We start from the raw sequence: 27,733 nt of genomic DNA on the forward strand, positions 1-27,733 counted from the left end.
GCTGTGGCCTCTTTAATTAGCAGATTTACAAACACAGATTGCTTAAGTTGATAGCAGCGTGCCAAGTTTCAGCCCAGAAAGTCTGAAATGAACTCTGGACCATTTTAGTGTTTAGAGCAGCGGTCCCCAACCTTTTTTGCGCCACGGACCGGTTTATGCCCGACAATATTTTCACGGACCGGCCTTTAAGGTGTCGCGGATAAATACAACAAAATAAAACGAGCACCGGTCCCGAAAAAAAAGAAGATTTATTCATAACACACGTGAAAAGACCCAGGAAAACCGAGTAAACGATAAAAACGATAACAAAATAACGCTGAAAACCGATAAAAACCCTGAAAACCATACATTTCACACCTGAGCCTCAACTCTCGCGGCCCGGTACCAAACGACTCACGGACCGGTACCGGTCCGAGGCCCGGGGGTTGGGGACCGCTGGTTTAGAGCATTTTGGAACAGTTACATGGCTAATAATTTAACTTTTTTCTCCAGTTTCCAAACTGTTATAACATAACATACATCTGTATATCTCTAGTAAAGTAGTAAAACTAGTAAAGCGCTATACAAATACAGGCCATTTACCATTTACATCCGGTTTCACCAACACCAAAATGGTGAGCCTTAGTGTTCCAACACTCACTAATACGTGATGCTGCAGTGGCAACATCCATCTTTTTATAAGCAGTCGGGCTCAAAACATCTCAAACTGGTTTCTTGAACACGAGTTCACTGTACTCAGATGGCCTCCACAGGCACCAGATCTGAATCTAAGAAAGCGCCTTTGGGATGTGGTGGAACGGGAGACTCAAGCCACGGATAAATCTGCAGGAACTGTGTGATGCTATCCTACCAACATGGAAAATCTCTGAGGAATGTTTCCAGCACATTTTTCAATCTATGTCACAAAGAATTAAGGCAGCTCTCAAAGCAGAAAAGGAGTCTAACCCAGTACTGGGAAGGTGTGCCTAAATGGTCGTGAACATAAACAAGCATTCAACTTGATTTAGCTATGCTTGGAAGCAAATAGCTAGCACAGCTGTTCTGTTTACATATCTTTACTCTTTATCAGTGCAGTGAAGTAATTCAATTCTGTGTCTTTCTCCCACAGTGTATCTTTTTCTCACTTTTTTCCACATTAACCCCCAACTAGCTGCCCGTCCCTGTGCCTGGTTCTGCCGGAGGGTTCTTCCTGTTCAAAGGGAGTTTTTCCTTCCCACGGTTGCCAAGTGCTTGCTTACAAAGTGTCAGCTAACTTTGGAGAGGTTAAGTGTATTCTTATTTTTTTATATTGTAGGGACTTACATTATAAAGCACATTGAAGCAACAGGTGTTGTAAATTGATGCTATATAAATAATATTTAATTGATTTCATCTTTTTTTTTAAAAAAAAACCCACTTCTGTGGAACTTAGAAGCCTAAGAACTACAGGTTTTTGATCATTTGCATTGTGGCATTAATTAGAATAAGGCTAAGTACCATTATGAGTACTTATCCCTAATGAGCAGCTGTTTGAAAACAGTGTTTTTCTGATAATCAGAGGTACCTTATATTCGGCACATAATTATGTATTTTCATTGACTTCTGCAGATTTCTGTTATTTTAGTGTTAGATTCACTTCGGCAAATGAGCTGATGTCATTCATTTAGCCATTTATCTGATGCTCATTTAATCCTCATTAGGGAGGCAGGGATTTGAAGGTGATCCCAGAATGCACTGGGCACAAGGCCAGGAAATCACTCACACAAACCGTACCAGTCGCATCCTGCTCACACAGACAGTGTGGAGTCTACAATTCACCTAAGCTGAGTGTGTCTCTGAATCGCATTACCTGCTGAGCTGTGACTCCAAAAAGCAGAAAGTCATAAAATGTGGAGATAAAGAAAAACAGAGGATGATGAGAAACAAGCCACTATTTATGCACTTCATTGGGCTTAATCTCATTTTAGACCATTAAATGATTGTTTTAAGGTTCTTTGGGAGCCTGAGAGCCCCATCCTGTTTTCAGCTACTGACATTTTTAATCTACACATGCTCACCTGTACAGTTTGCTGTGCACAGTCAGTTTTCACAGGATTTGCAGCACATATAACAATTACAGTACAAAGGTTTTTTTACAATTTTCTTATAATTACTTTCTTTTTGGTAACTTGTGGCATTATATATTTATGTATACAAGTGTGTAACTGGGTGTGACTTACTTCATCCAGCCTGTGTAGATATCATGTAGGGTGGAGGAGCTCTCCACTGGTGTCTCCACCTACAACAGAACACACAACAGCCTGACAAATACTGTGCATCTAAAACTTGCTCAGTACTGAGTCTTCAAGAGTGTTTTCAAAATACAATTTCTCCTTTTCACTGATACCCTGAATGTTCTATCTCTGCTTCAGCTAAACTTCCTGTGCGTCCCATAACTACATAGACAAAAAAAGAAAGGAAAAAAAAACACAGATAGCAAAGGGAAATAGCAAATTTCCTGTGCTGCAGGAATGCTGCCACAAGCTTCCAGATGTGAATTCATGTAAAATATGCCAAAGAAGAGAGTATGATGAATACACAATGTTCTCATAGAGGAGTGAAGGATACTCGTAAGTAAATTCTAATAAGACTGCTGCTGTAACTTCATTCAGACTTTAAGGTGTTGTATTATATCCTTTCCAGCTCTCGTTTTATGTTTGAACTCTATGACAGTATAATATTCCTTATTTTTATGTTTTGATGGAGCCCACAGCTCATCCAGTGTCTGAAAAACCCTTCCCCCCTCTTTTTAATGGTTAGGAACCAGCCTATCCAGGGTTTACCCTGCCTCTGGCATTGTAACAGCTGGGACAGGCTCCAGCTACCCCGCGACACAACGCTGGATAAGTGGTTAGTAAAATGAAAGAAAAGATTAATGATATCTTATAATGAACTTCAGCAGACCGCTCAGTTAATTCACTCTCCCTTTAAGCCAACTTTCTTCAGATTGGCCTTCCCTGTAAACAGAAGGTCTGACCTGCAGGTGGGCGGGGTTTATGTACTTGCGTTCAGACCTGCGAAGCCAAAATAGAAAAGAACTGTTGCAAACAGAGAACCCTTGTGATTCTCTGTACCTGTACCGACTCTGATCTCATTTTTTACATTTTCTTTTATCATGTTAAATATGAGCACCCGCAACTGTAAGTATGAGCAACTTTTGACAATGACATTTTTATCTCATAAGCTCTGCAGGAAAAGCTTACATCACACTTAAGCGCATGTTTCCTAACAGACAGACTTAGGAAGAATAAGACAATATTATTTTTTCGATTTCCCCTGTTAAAAAAGAAAATACCAGAAAAGTTTATTTTACAGTGTCTGGTTGCATCATAAGATGTCATCAGCACAGCTACTGGATAATCAAGAGCTGCAGTGATTATGTGCAACAGTCCAAATACCCCAAATTCCAAAAACGAGTGAATTACAGCGAAATATAGAGGAAAGCATCCAGGTTTCGTAATTAAAAAAAAATATGTAAGTAGAAGTTCATCTCAGCTGACTACTTAATTTAAAAAAGCTGCCGATTATTTTTAAATTGATAAAATAATCAATTAATCAACTAATCACAGCAGCTCCAGGAGCTTTAGATAAAAAGGTCAACTGTTATCACTAAACACTATGAAAAGGTGATGAGGTTTTGAATGGGGTGACAGCGTGCAGCAATAGGCCGCAGGAGCAGAGCTGCTTTGTGCAGCTCCTGTAACATAATGTTCTTTTCCTCCAGAAGGCCTGAACAAGGAGCCACGCGCTTTGTCGCACACACACAGACTGAAGTGCATCTTACCGACAGCCACACTGAAGCAAAAACACATACACACACACATCATTTATATTTAAGTTGTTATATAACATGCAAGATGCGCATGCCAGCTGATGAAATCACATAAAAAATAGTCTTTTTACTCACATTTAACTAACGTGTGCGAGCTAGAACCCAGTCTACCGACTGCACGCTAAATATTAGACTGTAAATTCAAGCCAAACTTCTTACCTGGGTAACGTGCTTCTCCAGCACCTGGGCAGCTTTCTGGTAGCCGTTCACCTTCAGGTGCTGGTAGATTAGAAACAGCAGCACGTCGTCCTCCTCTGAGGCCATGCTGTCCGACGGGACCGACTGGCAAACCGTGAAAAAGTGCAAATAATATTGACGGGTTATTTACACTTCAGTACATGCTCGCTATTCGGCGTGCGCACATGTGCGCTGACGACGCCCCCCTCGAAAGGCAGCATGGGAAATTGTGTCTTTGGAAGACAACGACTCATAATTTGAAATTTACCAGTTTTATTAAAGAAAAATGTAACCAAAACATTAAAACAAAGCTTAAATGCATATATGAAATAAAAATATAAAAAAAACTGGATAATATTTCTGATTTCTTTATATTTTGCTAGTAAGATGGGATTAATTGTGGTGATTTATTGAATCGTGCAACTATATGGCAAAAATAGAGTTTGTAAAATTCTAATGAGCTTGAAAGCTATTATTTTTTATGGCCACCTTTATTCTTTCTCAACACAGCCTGAACTCTGTTGGGAAAGCTTTCTTGTCATTTCTCTAAGCTGTCTTCAGGAAGTCTACACTCTTATTGAAAGACATTCAAAGCTCTTCTTTAGATTTTGGCTGTCTGTTGTTTTATTCTCTGTCAAGATGATTCCATCATGATTCCAGTAATGTTGTGGTCTGGACTCGGGGGGGTCTGTGTGTTTGGGATCATTGTTATGCTGAAAAATGAAGCGAAGCATCCCCCACAGTCTGTTACAGATGGCTGACCTCCTCCATACATATTGACAATTATTTGAAACAACATATTCAAATTTGGTTTCGAAAGATCTGTTGCCACTGATTTTCAGTCCAGTTCTTGTATAATCTGGCATAATTCAGCATTTTCTCCTTGTTTCCCTTCCTTAGCATTGGCTTCTTGACAGCCACCTTTCCACTGAGACCTATTCTGAAGTTTCAGCAAACAGTATATAAATAAACTGAAGGGCTAAAGCATCTCTCAGCTCTGGTGTCAGTTCTTTAATGGTTTTTGTTCTCTTTCTTAAGAACATGATTTTCAGACACTGTACTGTGCCACTTCTACTTTTGTCCTCCACCTGTCCAGTTTCCTCCTTTTTTAAGGACGCACTGACAGGTTTTCAGCTACTAGCTCTTTGTTAATCACCATTTTTGTTGGAGCAAAAATGCTGTTTTATACCAGTCACACTGTTTTGTAGATTTAGCTCAGGAAAGCTGCTGGCAACAAAGTGCTTAAAGATATCATTTAAAATTGGTTGTTTGCTAAGTTAAGTCTTTTATGTGCTTTGATTATGGAGCTTTTTCACGGTCGAACAATTGAAAGATCAGTATTTAGTGTCTTTACAAAGAAACAAACAAAAACATTCATCTAAAAATGGTACAAGGACTGGAGTAAAAATGAATGAAAAACATTGCAAGATCTCCAGAAAGCCTGCAAAGCTACTGCTCAAGACCACTTAAAAAATTACAAGTGTGGCTCCTTGGAAGCAAAATATAAAGAAATAAAATGGGTGATTCAAGACTTCTGCACAGTACTGAATATATAGTGGTACAGTGGTGGATACTGATATTAAAAATTAGGAAACGTTTTATTTTATTTTGTTTTTATTCTTCAATAAAATTTCAATAAAAATAAATAAAATTTTTAAAAAGGGGGGAAACTTTAATGATTTACGAATTGTACATCTGATCCCTGTGAGACAATAACAGGCTTCAAACTTGTTTTAGATATTTTTTCTACTCTTGGCTCTGTATGATGTCACAGAGGGCACATTTCTAACAAAAAGGAACAAATTTAAAGTTAATTGGTAAAGGTTAATTAATAGACTAATGAGATCCCTAACACATTATTTAAACTGTTTTTATAAATAAATACATGGATGCTGATTTTGGTCTAGAAATCAAAATACAAAGTGAGTCAAAATCAGAATTTAAAATCCGTACACGTGACTAGTATTAGCTTTTCAGTCAGCTGAATCAAAACTACAATATGTTTTTAGAGTCTGGAAGTGGAATTTCATTAATAATCCTGACCCAACACATACATTTCTTTGTCAATAAATGGACTGCTTATAGCAGGTGTGTGAAACATAAGGCCCTGGGACCATGAACTGGCCAGGGGAAGACTCCAATCTGGCCCACTGTACATGAACTTTGAATTTTTAACTGTTTCTTGACAAGTTTTAAAGCTTGTCCTACTGATAATGACCTCCCCCATGGACATACATACTACACCAAAGTAATTAAGTTATTTTATTACTTTACACATTTACTTCTTACATGTGGACAGATTTCTTTAATTTACTACAGCAGCATTTCTTTATCAAGTAGAAAACATGAAATGCACAGTTGTAATTGTGCTTCTTTTTCTTATATTAAAAAAATCTTATTGATTAAATGTAAGTTTCTGTAAAGAAACAGAAAGAGGAGTTTCACTGTGCTGACCCACTTAAGATCAAAGGGGCTGTGGACGTCAGAGAAAGTCAATATTTTAGCTTAGCTCAATGTTGGCTTGACTATTTGTTTACTATGATACAGCGTCTATTTTAAAAAATAAAAGTCAACACTGACTTAATGAAAATAATAAAAATGATGACAATTTCTATGATAATTCATTTAACTTCTCCCATTTTTTAATATCAGAAATGGACTTCAATAGCTGCAATGGATAAATTCCATTATAGGCACATTATAATCTCCATGAATTCCCAGATTGGGTGTTGGTATTGTTTTATTAGAAACATTAGGGACAGAAATTCTGTGGCTTACTGGGTGAGCAACTGAGGGAGCAGCAACAATGTCTGGTAGTATTTCTGCATGTACTGCTCACTGCCAGTGAATCAGGCCTTAATAAATCACGCACAGCCTCTTTCAACGCTGTGTTTGTTGGAAACTTGGCACAGGACGCAGCACAGGCAGAGGGTCCCACTGTAGTCGGGACTATTTGGACAGAGACAGAAAAAACAGTATCATTTAAAGAGGGATTTCAGAAAGGCTCCTTCCACCAAGATAAAAGAGTCTCACTAGATTTTGCTAAGATATTCTGAATAACCAGTCAGTCATCCATCCATCCATCCATCCATCCATGGACAAAAGTGGCACAGCTTGGAAAAACATGATTTCTCTTTTAACTTTCAAAATAAATTAAGGGGCCAAATGAAACAGCTCCATGTCTTGAGTAACACAGCCTCTGTGGTGCCCTTGTTTTGTGCTTATTGTCTCTATGGATGAGTGTAAAGTCTAATATCTAAAGACATCACAGCAAAACATCTGAACAACCTTCTCTACAAACTTTGCCAGGTTTGAATTTAAATCAAACAAACGTCTCAGTTATATAATAAAGCAATTGAGCGTTTTAAATGAAAACCATTTCCAAATGTAACAATCCAAAGCTGGAAACAAAGATTAAAACGAGCAACTCAGCACTATGAAGACCTCATACTGATGACATGTGTTCTTGTTTTGTAAGACCCACCGTCTACAATGTAGGTACATTTAGAAATAACAGACTCCATCTAGGACACAGACTTCTAAATGCCACCTTTCTCATATTTGTCTGCACACGTGGTTTTTAGATTTTTGGTATTATCCATTTTTTTCTGATTTTTAATAAGGGTTGAATGGAGCTGGTATTTTTTTTTTTTTTTAGTCTAGCATATTTTCCTGCCTCATCCTGAATATTTTGGGATCACTTGATCCTTATTTTGCATTTCTACAGCATGTTGCCCTAAAAGAAATTCCAGGCTTCCTGCGAGTGCCAGCGGACTCCTTTTGCCTGTAACAGTCCGGTCTGCAGGCAGGCTGCTCGGCTGAAGTCCTGCCTTTATTCCCGGAGACACGAACAAAGTGACGGTGTCAGTATTGACACTACAAGAAACACATTAAAGAGACTTAACGCCGTTGAAAGAAACGGCATTTATTGCGGCTTTATTACCGGTTTCCATAAGCGTTAAGTTACAGAAATAAAGTCAAGAGGAGCGGATGTTAAGCTGGGAAATTTCCAAATTAATACAGAACTTAACGAGAGCTCTTAACGAAGACTGTTTTTGTTTGTTTGTTTGTTTGTTTGTTTGTTTGTTTTTAGCAAATATTTCATCTGGAGCAGTCCTTGAAGTCCTGTTATTCTGCAGCTGGACAGCCTTTAGGCGTTTTTGTTTTTTGTTTAAATTATTATCTAAATAAAATGAAATTCAATTCGTCACTGGGACATAAAAATGCCATACATCAACAAACAACTCCGATAAAACTCCTTTATAACGTCTACCGACTAAATAAGTTTTTTTTAAAAAGATTTGAATTCAGGATCTGTAGTATTTAGCTAAATTTAGGTCAAAATACACCTCACCATATGACTTAATTATTATATACTGCCTACTAGAGGCAAAAGAGTCCCCAACGAAAATGCTGATTACAGGACAGGAAGTTAATTCACTGTTTATCAGGAACATTTGTTTAAGTGATATCAGAGTTGTATTTCATTAATAATGCTTTATTGTGACAGTTTACACGTTCAGCCTGTTGACGTTATCACAGTTCATTTACGGCCCTGCAGTGGTCACTATGGTAACTGGAGGAGGTTTCATTTCATTCACAGCAGCAGTTTAAAATGACTTGGTCACGGACACGAACGACGAGTCGAGCGTATTTTATTTTGGCGAGTCAGGCCGGAGGTGGGAGCGCGTTTATGTGCGGCTGTCCTTCGCTCGTATTTCATCTGCGAGGAGAGAAGGCACTCTTCAGACTGGAGGAAGGAGGCTCTGGTGGAAACTCAAAGGACATGCGGCGTCTTTTGCAAACTTTTCTGCAAACCAGGCTTTCTCCGAGCTGAAGAAGAAGAAGAAGCCGAAGGGTGAGGAATGAACTGAAGAGGAAGAAGAAGGAGAGAGAAGAGGAGGGGGGAGAAGAGCCGTTCACTCCCATTGATCCTTGTATCGAGGTATTGATTCAGGCCTGGCTTTGAAATAACACAGCAGAGGTGAGGATAAGATGAACGATGCTGACTTGAGTTTTCTCGACCTGGATATACTCTGATACCAGACTTAATATAGTATTATTACAGTTTTATTATTATTATTATTTCTGATAAATACTGCATTTAAATATATACTAACTCCATCAAAGCAAAACTAGGCTATATAAGGTTAGTCAGAGCTTCTTAACTAAGACACTCAAGGCAGGAAAGGAGTCACTCAGACTACTCTGCTTCTTTTCCCATGAGTACCTGTATCTCACCAGTAGTTGGAAACCAGTACTCTACAATCAAGCTGAGACAGCTGCTTTTCGTCAGCTTACATATAAAATCAACATTACATGGTCTTCTTGGCTTTCAAGTTAATAAACATGTCGTAGATGATACAGATAAAGCAGTCTGAGGTTACCCTTCCTCTTAAAGAGCGCTCGGTTACAGTTTGCTTTGAGAAAATAAAGATTAGAGAGTTTAAAAAGATACTTTTTGAACCTTGTTACTATTTAATGTCATGGATAATTTAATATTGTTTAAACACTGGCAATTCGAGGAAGTATCAAAGAGCATTTGGGCCTTGTAAAAGTTATTTTACACATCTATTAACAAGTGACTCACTCATCAGATCAGTCAAGACTGACAGCAGTCCTCAGTGTGAGCCAGCAGAGAGACGCACTCACCAAGACAAAGTAAACAATGGGCTACACATCGGACAGTTGAAGAGAAACATGGCACACATAGTTCTAAAATATGTTTGAAACTCCATGAATGTGGTCAAGTATTTCACAATAAGCCATTTTCCAGCCAAGAAGGCGGGCTTGTTTAAAAAAAAGAAATTGTTGTTAAAAGATATTGGTCAGTTAGTCTTTTTACAGCTTTATCAGCTCTGATGCGCTCAGAGTTTATAATTAAATTGTCACCAGGTTACAAAATAACATTTTACCCACTGGTTCCCCCGTCTGCGGCTCAGACCTTCACTGACCCGCGTAAACAAGCTAGTTTTCGTGTCTGTATCATGTTTTTTCTGGCTCTGGTGGGAAGTTGAGGGTGTAAATATGCACGCAAACATAATTGGTCTGCATTTATTTAGCAAAGTGAGTCTATTTCACCTTACTTAAAACCAGTATGTGCATTTTCTTGCTGTGTTTCAGCATTCGGTGAGCAAAAATGTATATGTTTATTAGCGGAAGGCCAAAATATTGTTTAGGTGAGCACCAAAAAGTTTTATATGCAGGGAAATCCTGTGTACTTTATATACCTTATGATCCATAATAGCATCACATACGTTATTACTCAATTTAGATTTAGATTTAAATCTGAAAATTCAACTTTATTTATACAGCACCAAATCACAACAACAGTCACCTCAAAGCACTTTATATTGTAAGGTAGACCCTGCAATAATACATACAGAGAAAACCCCAACAATCATATGACCCCCTCTATGAGCAGCACTTTGGTGACAGTGGGAAGGAAAACCTCCCTTTTAACAGGAAGAAACCTCCAGCAGAACCAGGCTCAGGGAGGGGCGGAGCCATCTGCTGCGACCGCTTTGAGAGAAATGAAAAGCAAGTGAAGTTTTTGATTAAATGTAGTGGACTACTGTCTGCAGTTATTCATGCTGAGAGCATGGAGCAACATTTACATGAAATCTGCCGCATTTTAAGATCATTCCAAATGAAACGAGCATCAGCTTTTCTGTCACGATGTAAAAGGTGGAAAGATGGCTTGTCTTAGTGGTGGGATAAAACTAATCAAGGTTTAGATTGTGATTAAAGTACAGAGAGACTCACTCATTTGCTTCCCTTTTTGGCCGTAAATCTGACTCCTGATGCACATGCTGTGTTTCCCACGCTACAGAGAAATGTGTCTTTCTTTCACTAACATCACACCGTATAATGTGAAAACACTGACAGCAACAAAAGTTAGAAGTCAGTGAGGGTTCACTTTATTCAGATTGTTTTACGGGTGAAGGCGTGGGTGCGGTTTTGGAAACACCGTCAGCTGCTGACCAATCAACTTGCCTTACATACTCTCTGTTGTCTCTGGACCATTGGGGCATCAGTTAGGTTACTTCCTGAAAAAGTGGTTTAAACTGAAAGAGAGGAAGTTTACATGAACATGAAAATCTGGCTGCACTGAGGAAATACAGCAGTGCAAACACAGGACTGCGATAGCCATGCATTTCAGGTATTAGAATTAATTCAGGCAGTTTTTCTTTGTGACCATCTGAGAAACACTAACCGGAGTTTGCTGGAAAGGTCTGATACGTGACATTAGAAAGCGTGTAACGTGCTCCAAGCATCCGTGCATTCCTAAGCGTGACCGTGATCATCCAGCTGTTATAACACCATATCCCCAGTGACAGAGGAGTTTATCCCCGTTTGACACTCCTAGGGTGTAAAATGTGAAATAAATCAGCAAATGATCAAAGAAAAGTAAGTAAAACCCTCTTCCAACGCTTCCAAACACCCTGTTTCTGCTCTCTCTCAGTTCCTGGGAATATTCTAATCGTTTTTCTTTATTTTATTTTATTTTATTTTTATGGTACTCAGTTCCAGAGATTGTAAATAGCTGAAAGCCCTCCTCGGAGTTTCAGCTCTCTGTCCACCAGATGGAAGTGTTTCAGATCACATTTGCAGCCAAGTTGGCAAGTCTGTCTCAAATGTGGTTTCGTGATCTACAGTCAGTCACCCCACTGATGGCAGGGTTGTGTGAATTTGTGCTGAGTCTAACATTTTTGAGCTACTCTTCCCTGGTGTTTTGTTCGTAGAAGTTGTCGCCGTATTGTTATATTCTTGTTGTCATTCTTTTCCGCAGAGCTCCTGCTGTAAGGATGCAGGCTGCCCCTGCTGCTGCAGCTGCGGCTCTGACTGCGCTGAGTGTTTTGCTCACCCTCGACTGCCTGTCGGCTCATCGGCCCCCGAACAACCAGATACAGCAGCAGACTGACGAGACGGCGCAGAAGAAGAAGAACCAGCCGCACATCGTATTCATCCTCACCGACGATCAGGTGTGTGTGAGAGTCGTGCGAGTGCGTTTTCTTGAATCAAAATGCTTGGACGGTGCCACTGAAACGAGGAAACACATCATAGTATTTACATAAATATATATTATTGAGGATAGAAATCAAATCATTCCCAAAACATTTACAACCATATGTGTGAAAGTAGCTGAAAAATCTGGTTTATAAGCAGTGAAATGAATTAAACAGCACGTATGAGAGCAGCATAGGAGGACTTAACACCTCTCTGAGTATAACCTCTCTACCTGAATAACCTGAATTTCAATTTGGCAAGTCCGTCTCAAATGTGGTTTCACGTATCCACCGCATGAAAACAGATGTTACAGACAAGATATTCACAACTTTGGAATCAAGACCAGAACCCTGGATTTCAGGTTAGTCAGTCATAAGTTGTTGTTTTGAACTGGGGATTATTTTTAGTCGTGGACGCCGATAGCTGCAGGTACCACAGAGACACACTCCTGTTGTGCTTGTTTAAACTCAGTATGTTGCACCGCAGTGTCATTGAAGACTGTGTGTGGCTAGGTGCTCGCGTGAAGTCCTCCCAAAAAACCAACAAACAGTGAGGACACTATGCGTAAGTCAGATCGATTGAAAGTTTATACACGCATTAGAAGCACGCACAGTGGTCAGTTTTGATTGTTTCTACGTACTTGGTATGGTTCGACTTCTTCGTTTACGCCACGCAGCAGCTCAGCTTAAGGATCAAGATTACCACACACACAGAAGAAAGAGTAACCCACAGACCCGGTGACAGCTGCAGCGTTTTGGCAGTGACACATGAATCCACAGGTCCCGTCACGCTTACTTAAAACCAAGCAGATCCTCTCATAGAAACTGTAAGACATACACGGGTCCAGCCTAAAAGTTACACAGCTTGACCTTCTACTTCCTACATAAAATACTACTCTTGACGAGCAGCTGATTTTGAGATGTCTCTGGAAAGGAGGTCTTTCCACTGTTTTTTATTAGTTTGTTTTGTTTTCAGTTTTTGTTTTCTGAGTGAAGGACCTCCATATTGGAGTAACTGTTTGTTCACTTCCTGTGATTTCTTGTTTAGATCACATTTAGACTGCTTAGCAACCAAATGTTTTGCTGCTGTCTGTACACCTCTGTTAATTTTCTCATTACACTGTTGGTGAAATTGACTTTTTGCTAGCTTAGCTTTGATTTTGCATGATTGCTGCAAATCAGAAATGCTACATTACCAAGACAGCGCAGGCTGCTAGGAAGCAAGCATCATGTCATCGGTGAGGCCAGGTGAAGTTAAGTCCTTACTAAGCCCAACTTAACAGCTAGATCGAGTTTATTACAAACCATTTTATGTGCAGAGCTGTGCATAAGTCTTGAGCCACACAAAATTTCTTTAAATGTTGGTATGAAAATGGGAAATAAATGCAGCAATTTATTGAAAGGTGCAAACATGGAAATGCATCCTCAAATACAGTCTGTAAGGCAAAAACAGAGTTTCTACAAATCTGATGAGCTTGAAGTCAATATTTGACATCACCATCTTCATTCTTCAACACAGCCTGAGCTCTCTTAGGCGAGTAGTCTTCAGGAAAAGTTCTCCAGCCTTCTTCTTTGGATGTTGGCTGCCTTTGGCTCTGCAATCTGTCGAGATTATCGCACACTGCTTCATTAAAGTTGAGGTCTGGGCTCTGGGGAGGCCAATCCATCACTGATAGTGTTGCATTGTGTATTGTGTAGACATCTGCTGTTCATATCTCTCCTGACCTGCTTCATACTGATGACAATTTTTTAACTAAATTTTTAAATTCTGAATTCACTTCTTATTTTGTTCTCCACTTCTCATGTTACCTCGTTTTTTTAAGGACACATTGCACACCATGGCGCGATGTGCCAAGTTTTTGGCTAATGGCGCTGTGAGAATGTCCTCGCTGGCCCAAAAATGTTTTCAAAGATTCGGCTAATGAAATGGGAACAAATGATGTATTTTGGGACAGGCTATTAGAAAGAAAGTGCCTAAAGCTAGGATTTAAAACAGGTTGTTTTCTAAAGTGGTCTGTTATGTGCGGACACAACACTGGTTCATCCCTTGAGTTATGTGCTGTTTTTGATGGTTAAATGATTTATAGGTCAGTGTTAAGTGTCTCAAGAAGCAAAAAGTATTGTTTCCTACAGTACTGTAACAGGACCCAGCATCTTAAAATTACTCACAAGCCTTAAAAACCAACCAGTGTGGGGCTGAGTAATGAAGCATGCTTCTGACAGAGCTTCTCTGGAACTGTTGCAACACTGTTTCCAGCTCACAAACAAAACTGTACCATAGAAAATACAGACAAAACAAACACAAGGAAAGGCAGGCTGCACACACCTGGACCCATTACTTCCTTACAGTATAGTATAGGAACCACTGAGTATGTATTTGTGACACTCTAAAACACAAAGTCTTTGATGCAATCATGAATCTGTTGCAGGGTTTCAATGATATCGGTTACCACAACCCGACCATCAAGACTCCCACTCTGGACAAACTGGCAGCAGAGGGCGTGAAATTGGAAAACTACTACGTTCAGCCGATCTGCACGCCGTCGCGCAGTCAGCTCATCACCGGCAGGTACAAACACACCTTTACCGACCTCCTACAGTAAATATCGGAAGTCTTTACATTAAATTTTGACAACATTTAGCCCAGTCTCTTAATAAACTGTCTCATGTACACCAATACATATTGTTTTCTCTTTGTTTCAGTATTTAAAAAAAACACTTAAAAAGATCTTAAATCATTATCTTATTATCAAAGCCGTCCGAATATTGACTCATTAATTAATTTATAGCATGTAACTGCTATAATTCATATCCTCTGGTCTTATTTGTCTGGATGTACTGTCAGATTGTTCCATTTTAATGGTAAGAGATTTACAACATTAAGCCATTACCACATTAAAAGCGTTTGAAGTGCATCCACATTCTTTCCAGAACTTAAGCTACCCTGTTGATGGGTTAATTTGAAGCTTTGCTCTCGCGTCAGCGCTTTGAGTCTTGGCATTTTTTCCATTTTTCTTCCAGCTGTGCTTGTTGTGTCAGGTTTTCCTTTAGGATTTGTGCTCGGCAGTTATTAGCCAGCAGTTCTTATTTGTTGTGGGCAATACCTCCCCGTTTACACATTGTACTAATTGCATTTTCACCACATCTGTAGCTTGACATTTCATTTCAAGTATATCACAGCTCACAGGGGGCATTATAGATTGAATGCTTTTTGATAGCACAATTCAATGAAATGTTCTTTGTACAGCACCAAATCACAACAAGAGCTGCCTTAAAATAAAACAGAGAAAATACCACCAATCATATGACCCCTTTTCAGCAAGCGCTTTGGCGACAGTGGGAAGGAAAAACTCACTTTTAACGGGAAGAAACGTCTAGTAGAACCAATAATAATCTCTTTCTTGAAGGCATCTGTTTTCTGTTGGATTTTGAAACTCCAACAAGCGGTTTTTCATTCACTGCCAATTGTTTTAATCCACACTCATATTAAGCCAGTTTTAAATCAACACATTAAATTGTGGGTCATTTATTTACAAGAATCTCATTTTTTAGGATATTATTCACTCTAAGCAGTTAAATTCACATGTTAGAGAAGCACAAGAATCACGTTAAAGAATTAGAGAGGGCTTTAAATGTGTGAAATGAGGAAGAAATGGCTGCATGTGAAGCTCCTGTTTCAAATGAGGTAGCTGCTTTGAATAATGAGTTTATTGATTAGGCCCTGAGCTGCAGCCAGGATTAATAATGAGCTCCCCGCGTCTTCTCTGAGGCCAAACGGAAGCTCCTGCCTAAGCGGCTTGCCTGTTACAAACCCACTAACAGCTCCTTTTTTCTTTCTTCCAGATATCAGATCCACACGGGATTACAGCACTCCATTATCAGACCCAGACAGCCCAGCTGTCTGCCCTCGCACATGGACACTCTGCCTGAGAGGCTTCGCGAGGCCGGCTACGCCACACATATGGTTGGCAAGTGGCACCTGGGTTTCTACAGGTGAGAGGGAGCCTTCAGTATAACTTGGAGAAATATGGTTTGGTGAAAAGTCTGCTGACACAAAGATGGTGGAGAAACAGTGATGCAGTCATGATTCAGAAGCTGGACTACTTAACTTGAAGTAATCTTTTTCCGTATGACTTTATCAGTTTCTCATATCATCGTGAAGGAATCTTGGCCCACTCTTCTTTACAGGAGTGCTCCAGTCCGTTGGGGTTTGCTGGCATTTGTTTATGTACCGCTGCCATGACAATGCCTTGGCATTTCTTTTGGATTGGGGTCTGGACTTTGACTGCTGCCGTGCTTTTGATCGCTGTCCTTTTGTGTGACACAATTTGGGCCAAGCTTTAGCAGTCGAAGAAATAGCCTCACATCTGACTCCACGGTACTTTGGTATACAGAGGGGTTCGTGGTAAACTCAATGACTGCAAGCTGCTTAGGTCCTCTGAGCAACCCAAATCATCACCCCTCCACCGCTATGGTTGACAGCTGATATGAGATGTTTGTGCTGATGTGCTGTGTTTGGTTTCACCAAATGTGATGCTCTGCAAAATGACCAAACATCTACACTTTGGTCTTGTCTGTCTAAACAACATTGTTCCAGAAGTCTTGTGGTTTGTTCAGATGCAGCTTTGCAAACCTTTTAGAGAGAAGAGGCCTTATCCTTGCACCCCAAACAAGCCATACTTTTTCAGTCTTTTTCTAATTGTACTCTCATTTACTTTGACATTTAACATGCTAACTGAGGCCTGTAGAGTCTGAGATGTAACTGTTGGGATTTCTGCACCTTAAAGCGAATTTGCTGGGATTTATGGACCAATGGATTCTTATGGAAGCAGTAAGGGTTCACTTAGTTTTTCACACACTACTTCTGCAATTTGACTTTGTTTCTTGTAAATAAATAATAACATGGTGTAGTATGTTATGTGGTGTTGTTCAGCTGACTTTGAATTTACCGGATTTTAAAAAGTGCTAAGGACAAGATGATTTTTTCAATTATGTCCACATTCTTAAAAACGTAAAAAGATACTCTGCTTTTTTTTCACGACTAGTTAAAATATGAGATGACGCAGGACGGTCTTTCTGTTTATCTCAGCTGTGACATACTGTGTTTTTAAAAAAGAGACCAGTCCCTGCCCACCTTTCTGTCTCCACACACCTGGCTAAAGGTTTCAGGGCTTTGGTATGATGCATGCTGGCTCACAATTATGGTTTACTTGGACTCATCATAATAGAGTCGTTTATGTAACTGTTGACCGCACCTGTGCTTTTCCTGCTATGACAAGCAGAAGTATGTAGCATTATAAGTTATAGAAATTTACAGGAGTTGTTGGACCAAATTTGGTGTTTAAATCAAAGGTTTCACAGCTGGACCCCACAGTGGTCATAAGCAGTGGGGGTTATTTTTATTAGTCAGAACCTAAAACGGTTTAGTTAACCAATATATATTAATAGCTAACTATTGCTGTTAGCCATTTTACATGTATAAAGACCGCTCAGTAAAACCAATAATTTTTTTAAATTAAAAGTGTGGTGATGCATTTTTTGAGTGACGCATTTTAAGATATGATCAGTGTAGCGTGGAAACAGTACAAATCAATCAATCATATACGTCTACATATAATGCAGTGAGGCACCTACAAGAAATGACCTGAGACCTGAAATGATCTGAGGGCGTGTCCAATAGAAATGTTCTACTGTTTAAAATGTTATCTGTGATATGTTTTTATAATCAGCCGGAAGAAGGCCACAGGCTGAAACTTGCCAGACAACACAATCGGTCTTTATTCTACAGTTCGCTGGAGCTTTAAACTCTTCTACGGTTGAACTGAGTTGGCATAGTGCTGAACACTCCCTACTGTGCTTATTCTGTACAACAGACAGCATGAAGAGAAAGAAACATGGCTATTCAAGCTAGAGAGCACTGAATGATCTAACTTACTGGAGTTAGTGGACGGTTATCAAGTAAAAGGGAACAGCAGTTATCAGGTTCTTGACATTTTTCAAGACGTTTAAAGTCATCGGCCATCATTTGTGATCATTTCTTCTATAAAATGGTCCACATTGCTCAGCTGGTTGTTGGGGTGTCAGGCCTGTATTACAAGCCCTCCAAACATCTGTAATCAGTAATCATTTTTTCCTTTAGGAAAGCGTGTCTGCCCACCAGAAAAGGTTTTGACACTTTCTTTGGTTCGTTAACCGGAAGTGTGGACTACTACAGGTAAATCACAACTATTATTATTACCTGTTTTCATGATTGCGCTCTGTCTTTTTACTGTGTTTACTCCAGTAACTCACATTTCTCCATCTGCGTCTAGTTATGAATCGTGTGACGGCAAGGACTTGTGTGGCTACGATCTCCATGACGATGAGGGCGTAGCGTGGGGCCAGGAGGGGAAATACTCGACCACGCTCTTCACACAGAGAGCTCGCAAGATCCTGGAGAGTCACGACCCTGCAGAGAGGCCGCTCTTCCTGCTGCTGTCCTTCCAGGTACGGCGCTGAGGTCGTTACATTAAACATCTTTAGAAGATGGGTTACGTTAAAGCCAATCAAAAGTTTTAAAAAAGGGGTGGAGGGGGGATCAGAGGGGCCAGTGTTCACAACAGGATGTGTTTGCATGTCGTGTTTGTTTATGTCTGAATGTGAGCGCTCAGAGAGTGCACAGTCCACATTGAAGTGTTTGTTTGTTTGGCTTTTTTGAGACAGTTTGTTCAAACAGACTCAAAGATTTTAATTCAAAACACGCCGCCCAGATGTTTGTTGTTTACGGCTGATTTTGGATGGTTGGTAGAATTTAAAAACATGTAATAATATCCTGTAACGTTTCCCTTCAGGCGGTCCACACTCCTCTAAATCCTCCAGAGTCCTACATCTACCCCTTCCGGGACATGGTCAACGTCCCCAGGAGAAACTTTGCCGGCATGGTTTCCACGGTGGACGAAGCGGTCCGAAACGTGACCTACGCCCTCAGAAAGTACGGATACTACCGAAACAGCGTCATCATCTACTCCACCGACAACGGCGCTCAGCCTTTCACAGGCGGGAACAACTGGCCGCTGCGGGGTCGTAAGGTAAAATAACTGCACGGCGTCTAAGCATAGGCTTCATAAAAAGTCCACATAGTCATAATAACGTCTCTCACTGCTTTGTGAACTGATGTTCTGAATGTGAGAGTGACAGAAAATAAGGCACAGTCAGTAATGCCTTTTTTAGCCAGAGAAGACACCCCCTGGTGGCCATTAAAACCAGTGCAAGTTTAAGGTTATGGACAATCAGGATCTTACAGTCATCTTTTATATACAGTCTGTGACCAATTAGGAAATTGCCCTCATAAGATTTTTATTTCGAGATGAGTCTGACAAGCTTAATATGGGATGTAATGAAAGAGCTACAGTCCAGAAGATTGGTTTTAAATGAGGAAACACAATAAATGACCTTTTATCAGCTTTGTGATAACATTATTACGGCTGTAGTCTGGTTAAATCATTTAATTTAATACCTACATTATAAATGTAGAACCACTTGTAGGTGTAGGTGGCGTGAACAACATCGATCTCTTCCTTACTCTGCGGTGTCCTGCAGGGACACACTGACTTGTGCCATTCGTGTGGATTGACATGCAGCAGCGTCCTAAGCAGACTAGGGTTGGATGATCTGCTCCAACTGTCCACTTGTCCCCCTGTGTGAGCGCCAGTAACAAATGACATCATCGCTGCTGCAAAGCTTTACATGCGCCCATTAATGTCCCACAATCCACCCTTGGTAATGCACACCATGTGGTTACACATGACTGTCTAAAATGTATCTACAGTAGGCACAGTTGGCAAATCCAGGTTGGAAAATCACCAGGACTGATTTTTAAGGAATCTTTTATAAGTGGGGTTTATTTCACTCAACCTTAAAATAAATATTTTGTTTAATAAATGGGTAAAAATATCAATAACATACACAAACTTCTTTTAAATCAGGCAGCAGACTCCTTTTCTTAACTGTATGAGGATCAGTGTGACCTATTTTGAGCCAGCTAAAACCCCAAAACACGTGCCTGGCTCTACTTTAGTCCTGTTGTTCTGCTAACCCATTCAGTCTTTTTTATATATGTAAAAATGGTGCTAAAGAAAGCTGCGCAGGGGTGGGTTGACGAACACAACAAAGAGCTGAACTCTTTACTTGGCCCTTAAAATTCTGCAGATGCCAAATGTGAATTGTAGGATGTGCAGACGACTCACAACCGAAGTATCCAGAGGCCTTTCACACGTCTGCAGTAGTTTTACAGATAACATATAAAAAATCTCAGCTAACCAAAATGGAAGAGAGCAGAATGTAATTAAATGTGCTGGCTGTGTTTCAGGGTACATATTGGGAGGGTGGAGTCCGTGGCGTGGGGTTCGTGCACAGCCCTCTGCTCAGGCGCAGGAGACGAGTCTCTAAAGCTCTCATGCACATCACAGACTGGTTCCCTACACTGGTGGGCCTGGCCGGAGGAAACATCAGCCAGGTCAGTGGGCCTGTGTCAGAACAATAACCTGTGGGAGCCGTTTGCTTGTACTTTCTCGCACTTGTCTCTGATGTTTCTTCTTAGACAGTAAGTGTGGGAGGATAAAAGTTAAGCAGCATGGAAAAACGACTCTCTCCCAGTGTGTTACTGACCATTTTATTGTGCTATAAAACAGAGAGAGATACCAATACAAGCTCATCTGTTACTGTAAACTCACCCCGTTCAGGATCTGTATGTTTTTCCAGTCGTCTTGCCAAAGAGCTCAATCTCTGGTCCCTCAGCTCGCTTACTGTCTCCCCCTAATTTCAGATTAAGTTTATTCGTTGTCATTATTAGAGATGAATGTAGAGCTCTGCCTATACTCATCTCTGTGTTGGCCTCAGACTGAACAGTGCTACTGTAAAGCCGTCCCTACTTTTACTGTCATCTGGATAAATCAGCCGGACCTATTATGATAAGTGCAGCATTTCCAAACACTGGCCTCAAACATGCTTTGTGTTTTTGTTCAGATATAAATTACTTTCATTTCTAAGTCCGTGCAGTCTGTGTATAGTGTCCAAAAAGCTTTGTTGGCTTGATCTGTGGATAGATTTGCATTGCTGCCAGCAGATACACAATGCTTTCTTGGCTACAGGAAACGTAGTAATTCAAAAAGTCAGTGGCGTCTTTTACAAGGAAATTACTTATTCTTTATTTGTGTCCAGTAAATGTATGAGTCTTGCTTCTGGTATTTTTCGCAGCATACCCGTCATTACCCTGCTCTGTAATCTCTTACTGTAAATGAAGTGTTTGCCTTCCGTTCAGAGCCAGGGCCTGGATGGTTTTGATGTTTGGCCCGCCATCAGTGAAGGGAGGGAGTCGCCCCGTAAGGAGATCCTTCACAACATCGACCCTCTGCACAAATCTCCAATTGAAAAGAAGAACCAGGACGAGGAAAACTCGGGTAACTACAGGGGCAAAAAAAAGTCCATAAAGGACTTTTTTTAATGAGGTGTGAACAAAAAGGTCCAGGAATGGGCACGTAGGAATCACAAGTCTTCCTCATATAAATTTGGCTGGTTTCCAGTTCGAGGTCCTCTTCTCAGGAATTTCCTGACAGCTTTTTTCACAACTGCTAATTTTAGATCGCTCCCTGAAAGTCTGACTACTTTAACTGGGACCTCAGACCTCAAATTCAACTCAAAAAAAGACCAAACATTAATTTCTGTTTCAAACTAATCAAGATTGATGAGATCTGGATCTGCAGCTACAGCTGAGCAGTTTTCAGCTGAAACCTCTAAAGTTTCCAAGCCGGAAACATCCCAAAGTAATGTCAGGTGAAGAGTAAGGCCAGGATCAGGCTCTTCTTTTTTCAAGAATCCATTTCCCAGTGTGGACTTCTGCTGTAACGCCCTGATTCATTTAAGGGAAACTGCCTGAACTGTGGCCATCACGTATCGTCGCAAAGCGTGCTGAAAACACGTTAGTTTTTTTGCCACGTCAACACAGTCCTGGTTCACCAGCTGGACTTACGCCCTAGCCAGATGGGCAATCCCACAGATTTATTCCACCTCCTGTAACATTGAAAATAAAGTTGAAGAATTGCTGTTTTGACACACTGGAGAAAATCCAGCACATTGCACGAGTGCAAGGAAACATAACAGGACTTCTGTGGAGTGATTTAAAATGAGCAGCCATGCTGACAAATCAATTAAATTCAGTTTTATTTATATAGCACCAAGTGACTACAACGGTCACCTCAAGGTGGGTTTTTTTAGGTTTTGTATATTTTGAGGTAAAGACCATAAAGAAAGGAAAAACTCCCTTTTAACAGGAAGAAACATCCGTCAGAATCAGACTCAAAGAGGGGCGGCCATCTCCCTCGACTCAGCCCCCAGCAGTCGTAGACTTACGCCCTAGCCAGATGGGCAATCCCACAGATTTATTCCACCTCCTGTAACATTGAAAATAAAGTTGAAGAATTGCTGTTTTGACACACTGGAAAAAATCCAGCAGTAGCCCCAAAACCAGCAGTAGCTCAAATGTGCTGATGCTCTGCAAGGTAAAATGCTGATAGGTTGAAAGGTTGGCCTGAACAACTGTAGAGGGCACTGAAGAGCTTGCTACGAAGACAAAGAAGGACAAAAACAATAAGGTATTAAGAAAAAACACAGCCTGCGAAGGCTTCATTATCGCACTTCACTACAAAGAAGCTCTTTGGGCTCTGTGACAGGAGCTCTGCTAAAATAACAACAAACAGTTAAGCACAAACCAGTCATGTCTCATGTCACTAAATTTACCACCAGGGTGGAAAATGTTTGTTTACTGTAGGAAATACAGAGAGAAGAGAAAGAGAGAAATATGAGCACAAAAGAGGTAATTTATCTTTAATATATCTTGATCGCTGTTTTCTTTGATTTGGCAGTGAAAACTTCAAAAACCAAAGTTTTAAAGAAGGTGAAGAAGAAGAAGAAGGTTCTGAAGAAGCCACCAAAACAAAAGTTAGCCTTCAAAACAAAGACCACCAAGAAACCTCAAACATTTTCCCATCATGCCTCTAAGCCTAAATCTAAGCCCCTCTTCAAAAAGAAACTCAAGCCTCGCCTAAAATCAAAACCCCCACCTAAAGCTAAGAAGACCAAAGCCCACACTTGGGACCGGCCTCTGCCCAATCACAGACCGCATCCAAAGATCGGTGGCACTTCGTCAGGGTCTGGAACATCCCATCCTAAATCTCAGCCTCCGATCCAAACCCGTTTGAAAACAAAATTCAGGAGGACCACGTCCCAGAGCCAGAACTTGTCACAATCAAGCCGGCCGAAATCCAAGATGCTCAAACTACATTCAAAATCAAAGTCCAAGCGGACATTATTCCCATACCAGAACAGATCCCAACCTGGAATACCACTGACCAAATCCCATCCAACCCTCCAGTTCGGGCTGGAGTCACTACAGCCGGTGTGGGACACTTCAGTCCAGGCTGCCATCAGAGTTGGAGATTGGAAGCTACTGACAGGTGATCCAGGCCACGGAGATTGGGTCCCCCCACAGGTACTGCTGCATGCTTCAGAGAGCTTCATTCTACTTTTCTGTTTCACATTGATTGTTATAACAAATATTTGAAACATTGATCCTCAGATGCTTCCCACCTCTCTACCCGGTCGCTGGTGGAACCTCGAACGCTCGATACTTTACCAGAAATCCTCCGTCCACAAAAACATCTGGCTGTTCAACATCACAGGCGACCCGTACGAGCGGCACGACCTGGCAGACCAGAGGCCAGATGTAGTCCAGCAGCTGCTGGCCCGGCTCGCCTACTACAACCAAACAGCCGTACCGGTTTACTTTCCACCCGACGACCCCCGAGCCAACCCGAGCCAGCACAGGGGAGCGTGGGTGCCATGGGTGGAGGAGGAGGAGGACGAAGAGGGAAAATATCAGGGAGTTTACAAGAAAAGTAACAACAAGATGAAGAAGAAGAAGAAGAAGAAGTGCATGCTGTGCAATCTGCAGTCGTTCTTTTTGAAGATGAGCGAGGGGACCGTGTCCAGTCGCATCTGAGGTGTCAGCTGAAATTTGCATCAAAGACTTGAAAATTAATAAATCTTATTTTTTACTTTCATGTTTTCACAACTTTAAAATATTCAAGTTCTGTTATTGTGAATAACTTCTCTTTCAGAGATACGTGACCGTTATTTGTTCGTACATGCAGCTTATTCACCGCCAAACGTGATTTGATGTTTCCAGCTGGACCGTCCAGACACATGAGGCTCTTTTCACCGAGATTTAAAGGGTCAGTCCACTCAAATCACAAAAAGACGTTACTTATGTTGCCTGCAGACAATCATACCACTAAGATCATGAAATCTTTGTCGTGATTTGGGTGAACTGGCCATTCATCAGGTGGTTCTAACCCCTGATCTCTGAGTCGGTGAACGCTGGTTTGTTGTTTTACAGATTTGTCAACCGAAAACTGACAGAGGTCCTCATACAAGGCCCGACACCGAGTGACAGTGAGATTTGTTTTGACACTGTAAATGTAGCAGATCAATTACAATAAGAGACTTGAGTAAATATATAGATTTGCAGGTTTCAGTGTACGTTTACACCCTTAATTCACTCCACACAGCCAAATCAGGGTTTTAAAGGGACACTTCACCCAAAAGTCACATTCATACATTCGGTGAGTAAAATTTTGCATAACTCGCTTGTCTGGGTGTTTGCCAAGGCTTAAAGTTGGCGTGGCTGTTTTGACTGACAGACGTGCCAACATGTGCAGCTGTCTGCGAGGCCTCTAATTGGAGTCGCTGAACTGGACCTCGAGACTATGTTTGTGCTTTTAGAGCATTTTTAAAGCAATTGTCTGATAATAATCTACTAAGTGGTATCGGCTGTCCAACAAAAGTTTGTGCTTCAGTTTTTATTTGCCTTTTACTCAAATCTGCATCGTTGAGTTGGAGCCACACTGTTTATTAATGCAGCGGCTCTTCTTCACACTGCACAGAGCAGAAGAGGAGGGGCAGGATGTTAGATAGAAGAACGTTAATTTCCCAACCCCAAAAAGTCCCGTACAGACTAGACACTGCCTCTGAAATGCTCCTGTATTCAAACCCGTTCAAAGAATAACACATGAAACTCACCCGGTGTTTGTCTGGAGTAATGATACTGTAGCTAGCTGCATGCTTGCTTTGCTTGGTACATAAGTTCATGTGATTTGGGGTGAATTGTTCCTTTAAACAAATGTTTACATATTACAGTGGAAGTGTGTAATCATGACACAATGTCAGAAAGTTTTATTGTGTAATTTTAATATACTTTCACGTTTTTTGTGACACATTCTCGTGACTTTGATGGTTTTGTCTCACTTTGTCTGTGTTGCTGTGGCTGAAACTGGCCTCTGGCTACTGTGGTCAGTTTCAGTGCACTGCCACTGGCAAGCTTTTCACTATGAATTTAAAGCATTTCACAGCACCTTTAAGTTACTACTGTGAATATCAGAAACCTCTTATTTCACAGGATTACACAGCACCAACGCATGTCACTGACAATATCAGTAAACCAAACTGTCTGATTTTAATTTTCTTTAAGGAACAATTCCACTTCCACTAATGTGAAACTTCAGATTTTTATTCGTCTTTTTTGAAAGCACAGCAGAGGAAGTAAAAAAGTCTTACAGCGGCCTGTTTTGAAGTCGGATGCTGGTTACTTGAGAGAGACAGAGACACCTAACCTCGAAATATTTCTGTGTATTTGCTCAAAAACGAACAAACCACAGCTGCGGCTGATCTGCAACAGTGCGCATCAGTGTGAGCGAGGAGCAGAGCGTTCCCGAGAAACATTTTAAATGCACGTTGGATTTCTCCACCCTGGGTAAATAAAGGTGAAGTCAAATGAACCTTTGTCCTTCTATGTTTACTGGAAACAACGGCGAGGGTATGTATGTTCTCATAAAATGTTGTTGTTGTTGTTACAGATGGGTGGGGTTTTTTTTGTTCTTTAGGGCAAGTAAGCCACTCGTGTTCATCAGGAAAACTCTTCATTTGAAATGCAGGCTATTAAAATGATTAAAATTTGATACACTATTCACTTAAAGTGTTTATATTTTAAGTAATTAAATACATTTAAAATGCTTTTGTTGCATAAGATGAAAAGACGTGTACATGCATACGTATTTTTCAATATTTCTCTGGGATTCTTATCTGGTCTGCACATCTTTGCCCTCCAAATCAAGTCAAACCCAAATGATTTTGAGACTCGAGCCTTCTGTTGTTGTGCAAATGCTGATTGTTTAAATTAGTAAACAAATATTCAAATCTTGAAGAAGCAGAAATATGCCTTGCATTTGGTCATTCACGAGAAAGTCGTTGCGCAAAATCTGCATAACCGCTAGGTGGCGCCAAACATTAATAATCCTGCAGATGCAGCACAGACTCCTTTCTCTCGCTCTCTCTCGCTCTCCACACACTCACACACACACTTGGGGTAAAATAGGATTTTCCACGCTGCCTTCCTACTTCACACTGTTTCCGCTGAGAAATAATTTAATTTGGGGCTCCTTTGATCCCTGAACACAGCTGGATTGATGTAATCCTCTGGGATTAAATCTGACTCTAAATCATGAAGCAGTTTAGGTTGTGATGCTGCTGAAAAGCTGCAAGGTTGACGTCCACAGTCACTTTTAGTACTTTAAGCACTCAAAACACAGAAATTGCTCCAGTTCATTTACAGATTTATGATTCATTCAGTAAGGAAAACCTCACCCCCATAAAAAAAATCATAAATAGCTCAACCATAGCTTCAGTCCAGACCTTTGTGTTGACTTAACTAAACATAAATTGGCCTGCATCTGAATTTCTGTGTATATGAAACAAGCTGCACGACACCCAAGTCTGTAACAGAAATATGGGTCTCAAAATTATCAACCACTTATGGCTACAAATATGTGAATTTTGTTCAAAGCTTTTTGTTAAAGTTTGTTCAGTTTTCAAGAGTTTTCTCCATCAGTATAAACTAAAAATATATTTAAATAATAATCTAAAGCCCTTGTTTTTCTGTTATAGGTCTCTCACTGTAGCTGGTGGTAGTGAAATTAAGGAATACGAGGGCAAAATGTGTTAAAATTCGAGTGTCTGCCCCCAAAAAATGTTCCAGTTCTGTTTCATCCAAAGATCTGAACCTTTTTCGGTTTGGGCCTGAATGGATGTTTATAACAGGGATGGAGTTTCGAGAGCGTCCTCTGCTGCTACATCACTATCTGGTACGGGAACTGCAAAAGAAGTCTCTGCAGCAGATAGTGGGGACAGCACAGAGGATCATTGGAGGCCCTCTCCCACCCATCTCCCAACTCTACAACAAACACATCATCCGACATGCGAACAGCGTAGTGAAAGACACTTTCCACCCCTCACGTGTACTGTTCTCCCTCTAACACTCCTTCCATTTGGCAGACGGTTTCGCAGCATCAAAACCATAACGGCCAGACACCGCAAGAGCTTCTTCCCCCAAGCAGTCAGAGCCCTCAGCTCACTCCCACCAAAGGACTGATACACACATACACCTTTACAAACACCTTACAAAATTCACCAAACGACTCAAAAACAACAAAAACTTTCACAAATCCACTACAAACTGGACCTGGGAACAATATGCTTACTTGCACACTCAGTCACATAGTTACTGAGCACACATCTAAACTATACTATATTTGCACATTTTGCATCTTGC

The 27,733-nt window shown here is 40.7% G+C and overlaps 2 protein-coding genes across 4 annotated transcripts in view; one reads left to right on the forward strand and one right to left on the reverse strand.

Moving 5' to 3' along the window:
- Positions 1-4,227, reverse strand: part of LOC146368071 (uncharacterized) — a 21,906-nt gene extending 17,679 nt beyond the window's left edge. Inside the window, exons 1-2 of the mRNA XM_084912642.1 lie at positions 4,010-4,227; positions 2,199-2,257 (exon numbers count right to left, since the gene is read on the reverse strand). Of these exons, the coding sequence (XP_084768768.1) occupies positions 2,199-2,257; positions 4,010-4,114 (164 nt within the window). The 5' untranslated portion in view covers positions 4,115-4,227. The remainder of the gene's footprint in view (positions 1-2,198; positions 2,258-4,009) is intronic.
- Positions 4,228-8,709: 4,482 nt separating this feature from the next.
- LOC146368072 (arylsulfatase I-like) lies at positions 8,710-25,904 on the forward strand. 3 transcript variants are annotated; one of them, XM_084912995.1, is made up of 11 exons: positions 8,710-9,011; positions 11,820-12,012; positions 14,466-14,605; positions 15,880-16,029; positions 18,176-18,250; positions 18,348-18,522; positions 18,867-19,103; positions 20,384-20,530; positions 21,335-21,473; positions 22,935-23,560; positions 23,648-25,904. In XM_084912995.1, exons 2-11 carry the CDS (start codon positions 11,836-11,838, stop codon positions 24,068-24,070), a joined length of 2,289 nt encoding a protein of 762 aa, XP_084769121.1. In that variant the 5' UTR covers positions 8,710-9,011; positions 11,820-11,835; the 3' UTR covers positions 24,071-25,904. The 3 variants fall into 3 exon arrangements, with proteins under 3 accessions (XP_084769121.1, XP_084769122.1, XP_084769120.1); XM_084912996.1 differs by having other exon boundaries at positions 8,710-8,972; XM_084912994.1 differs by lacking the exon at positions 8,710-9,011 and adding an exon at positions 11,568-11,708.
- The last annotated feature ends 1,829 nt before the right edge of the window (positions 25,905-27,733 follow it).

The sequence above is a fragment of the Perissodus microlepis genome, chromosome 18 (assembly GCF_051167445.1).
Source record: "Perissodus microlepis isolate ML-2025 ecotype Zambia chromosome 18, ASM5116744v1, whole genome shotgun sequence".
Taxonomy (NCBI): domain Eukaryota; kingdom Metazoa; phylum Chordata; class Actinopteri; order Cichliformes; family Cichlidae; genus Perissodus; species Perissodus microlepis.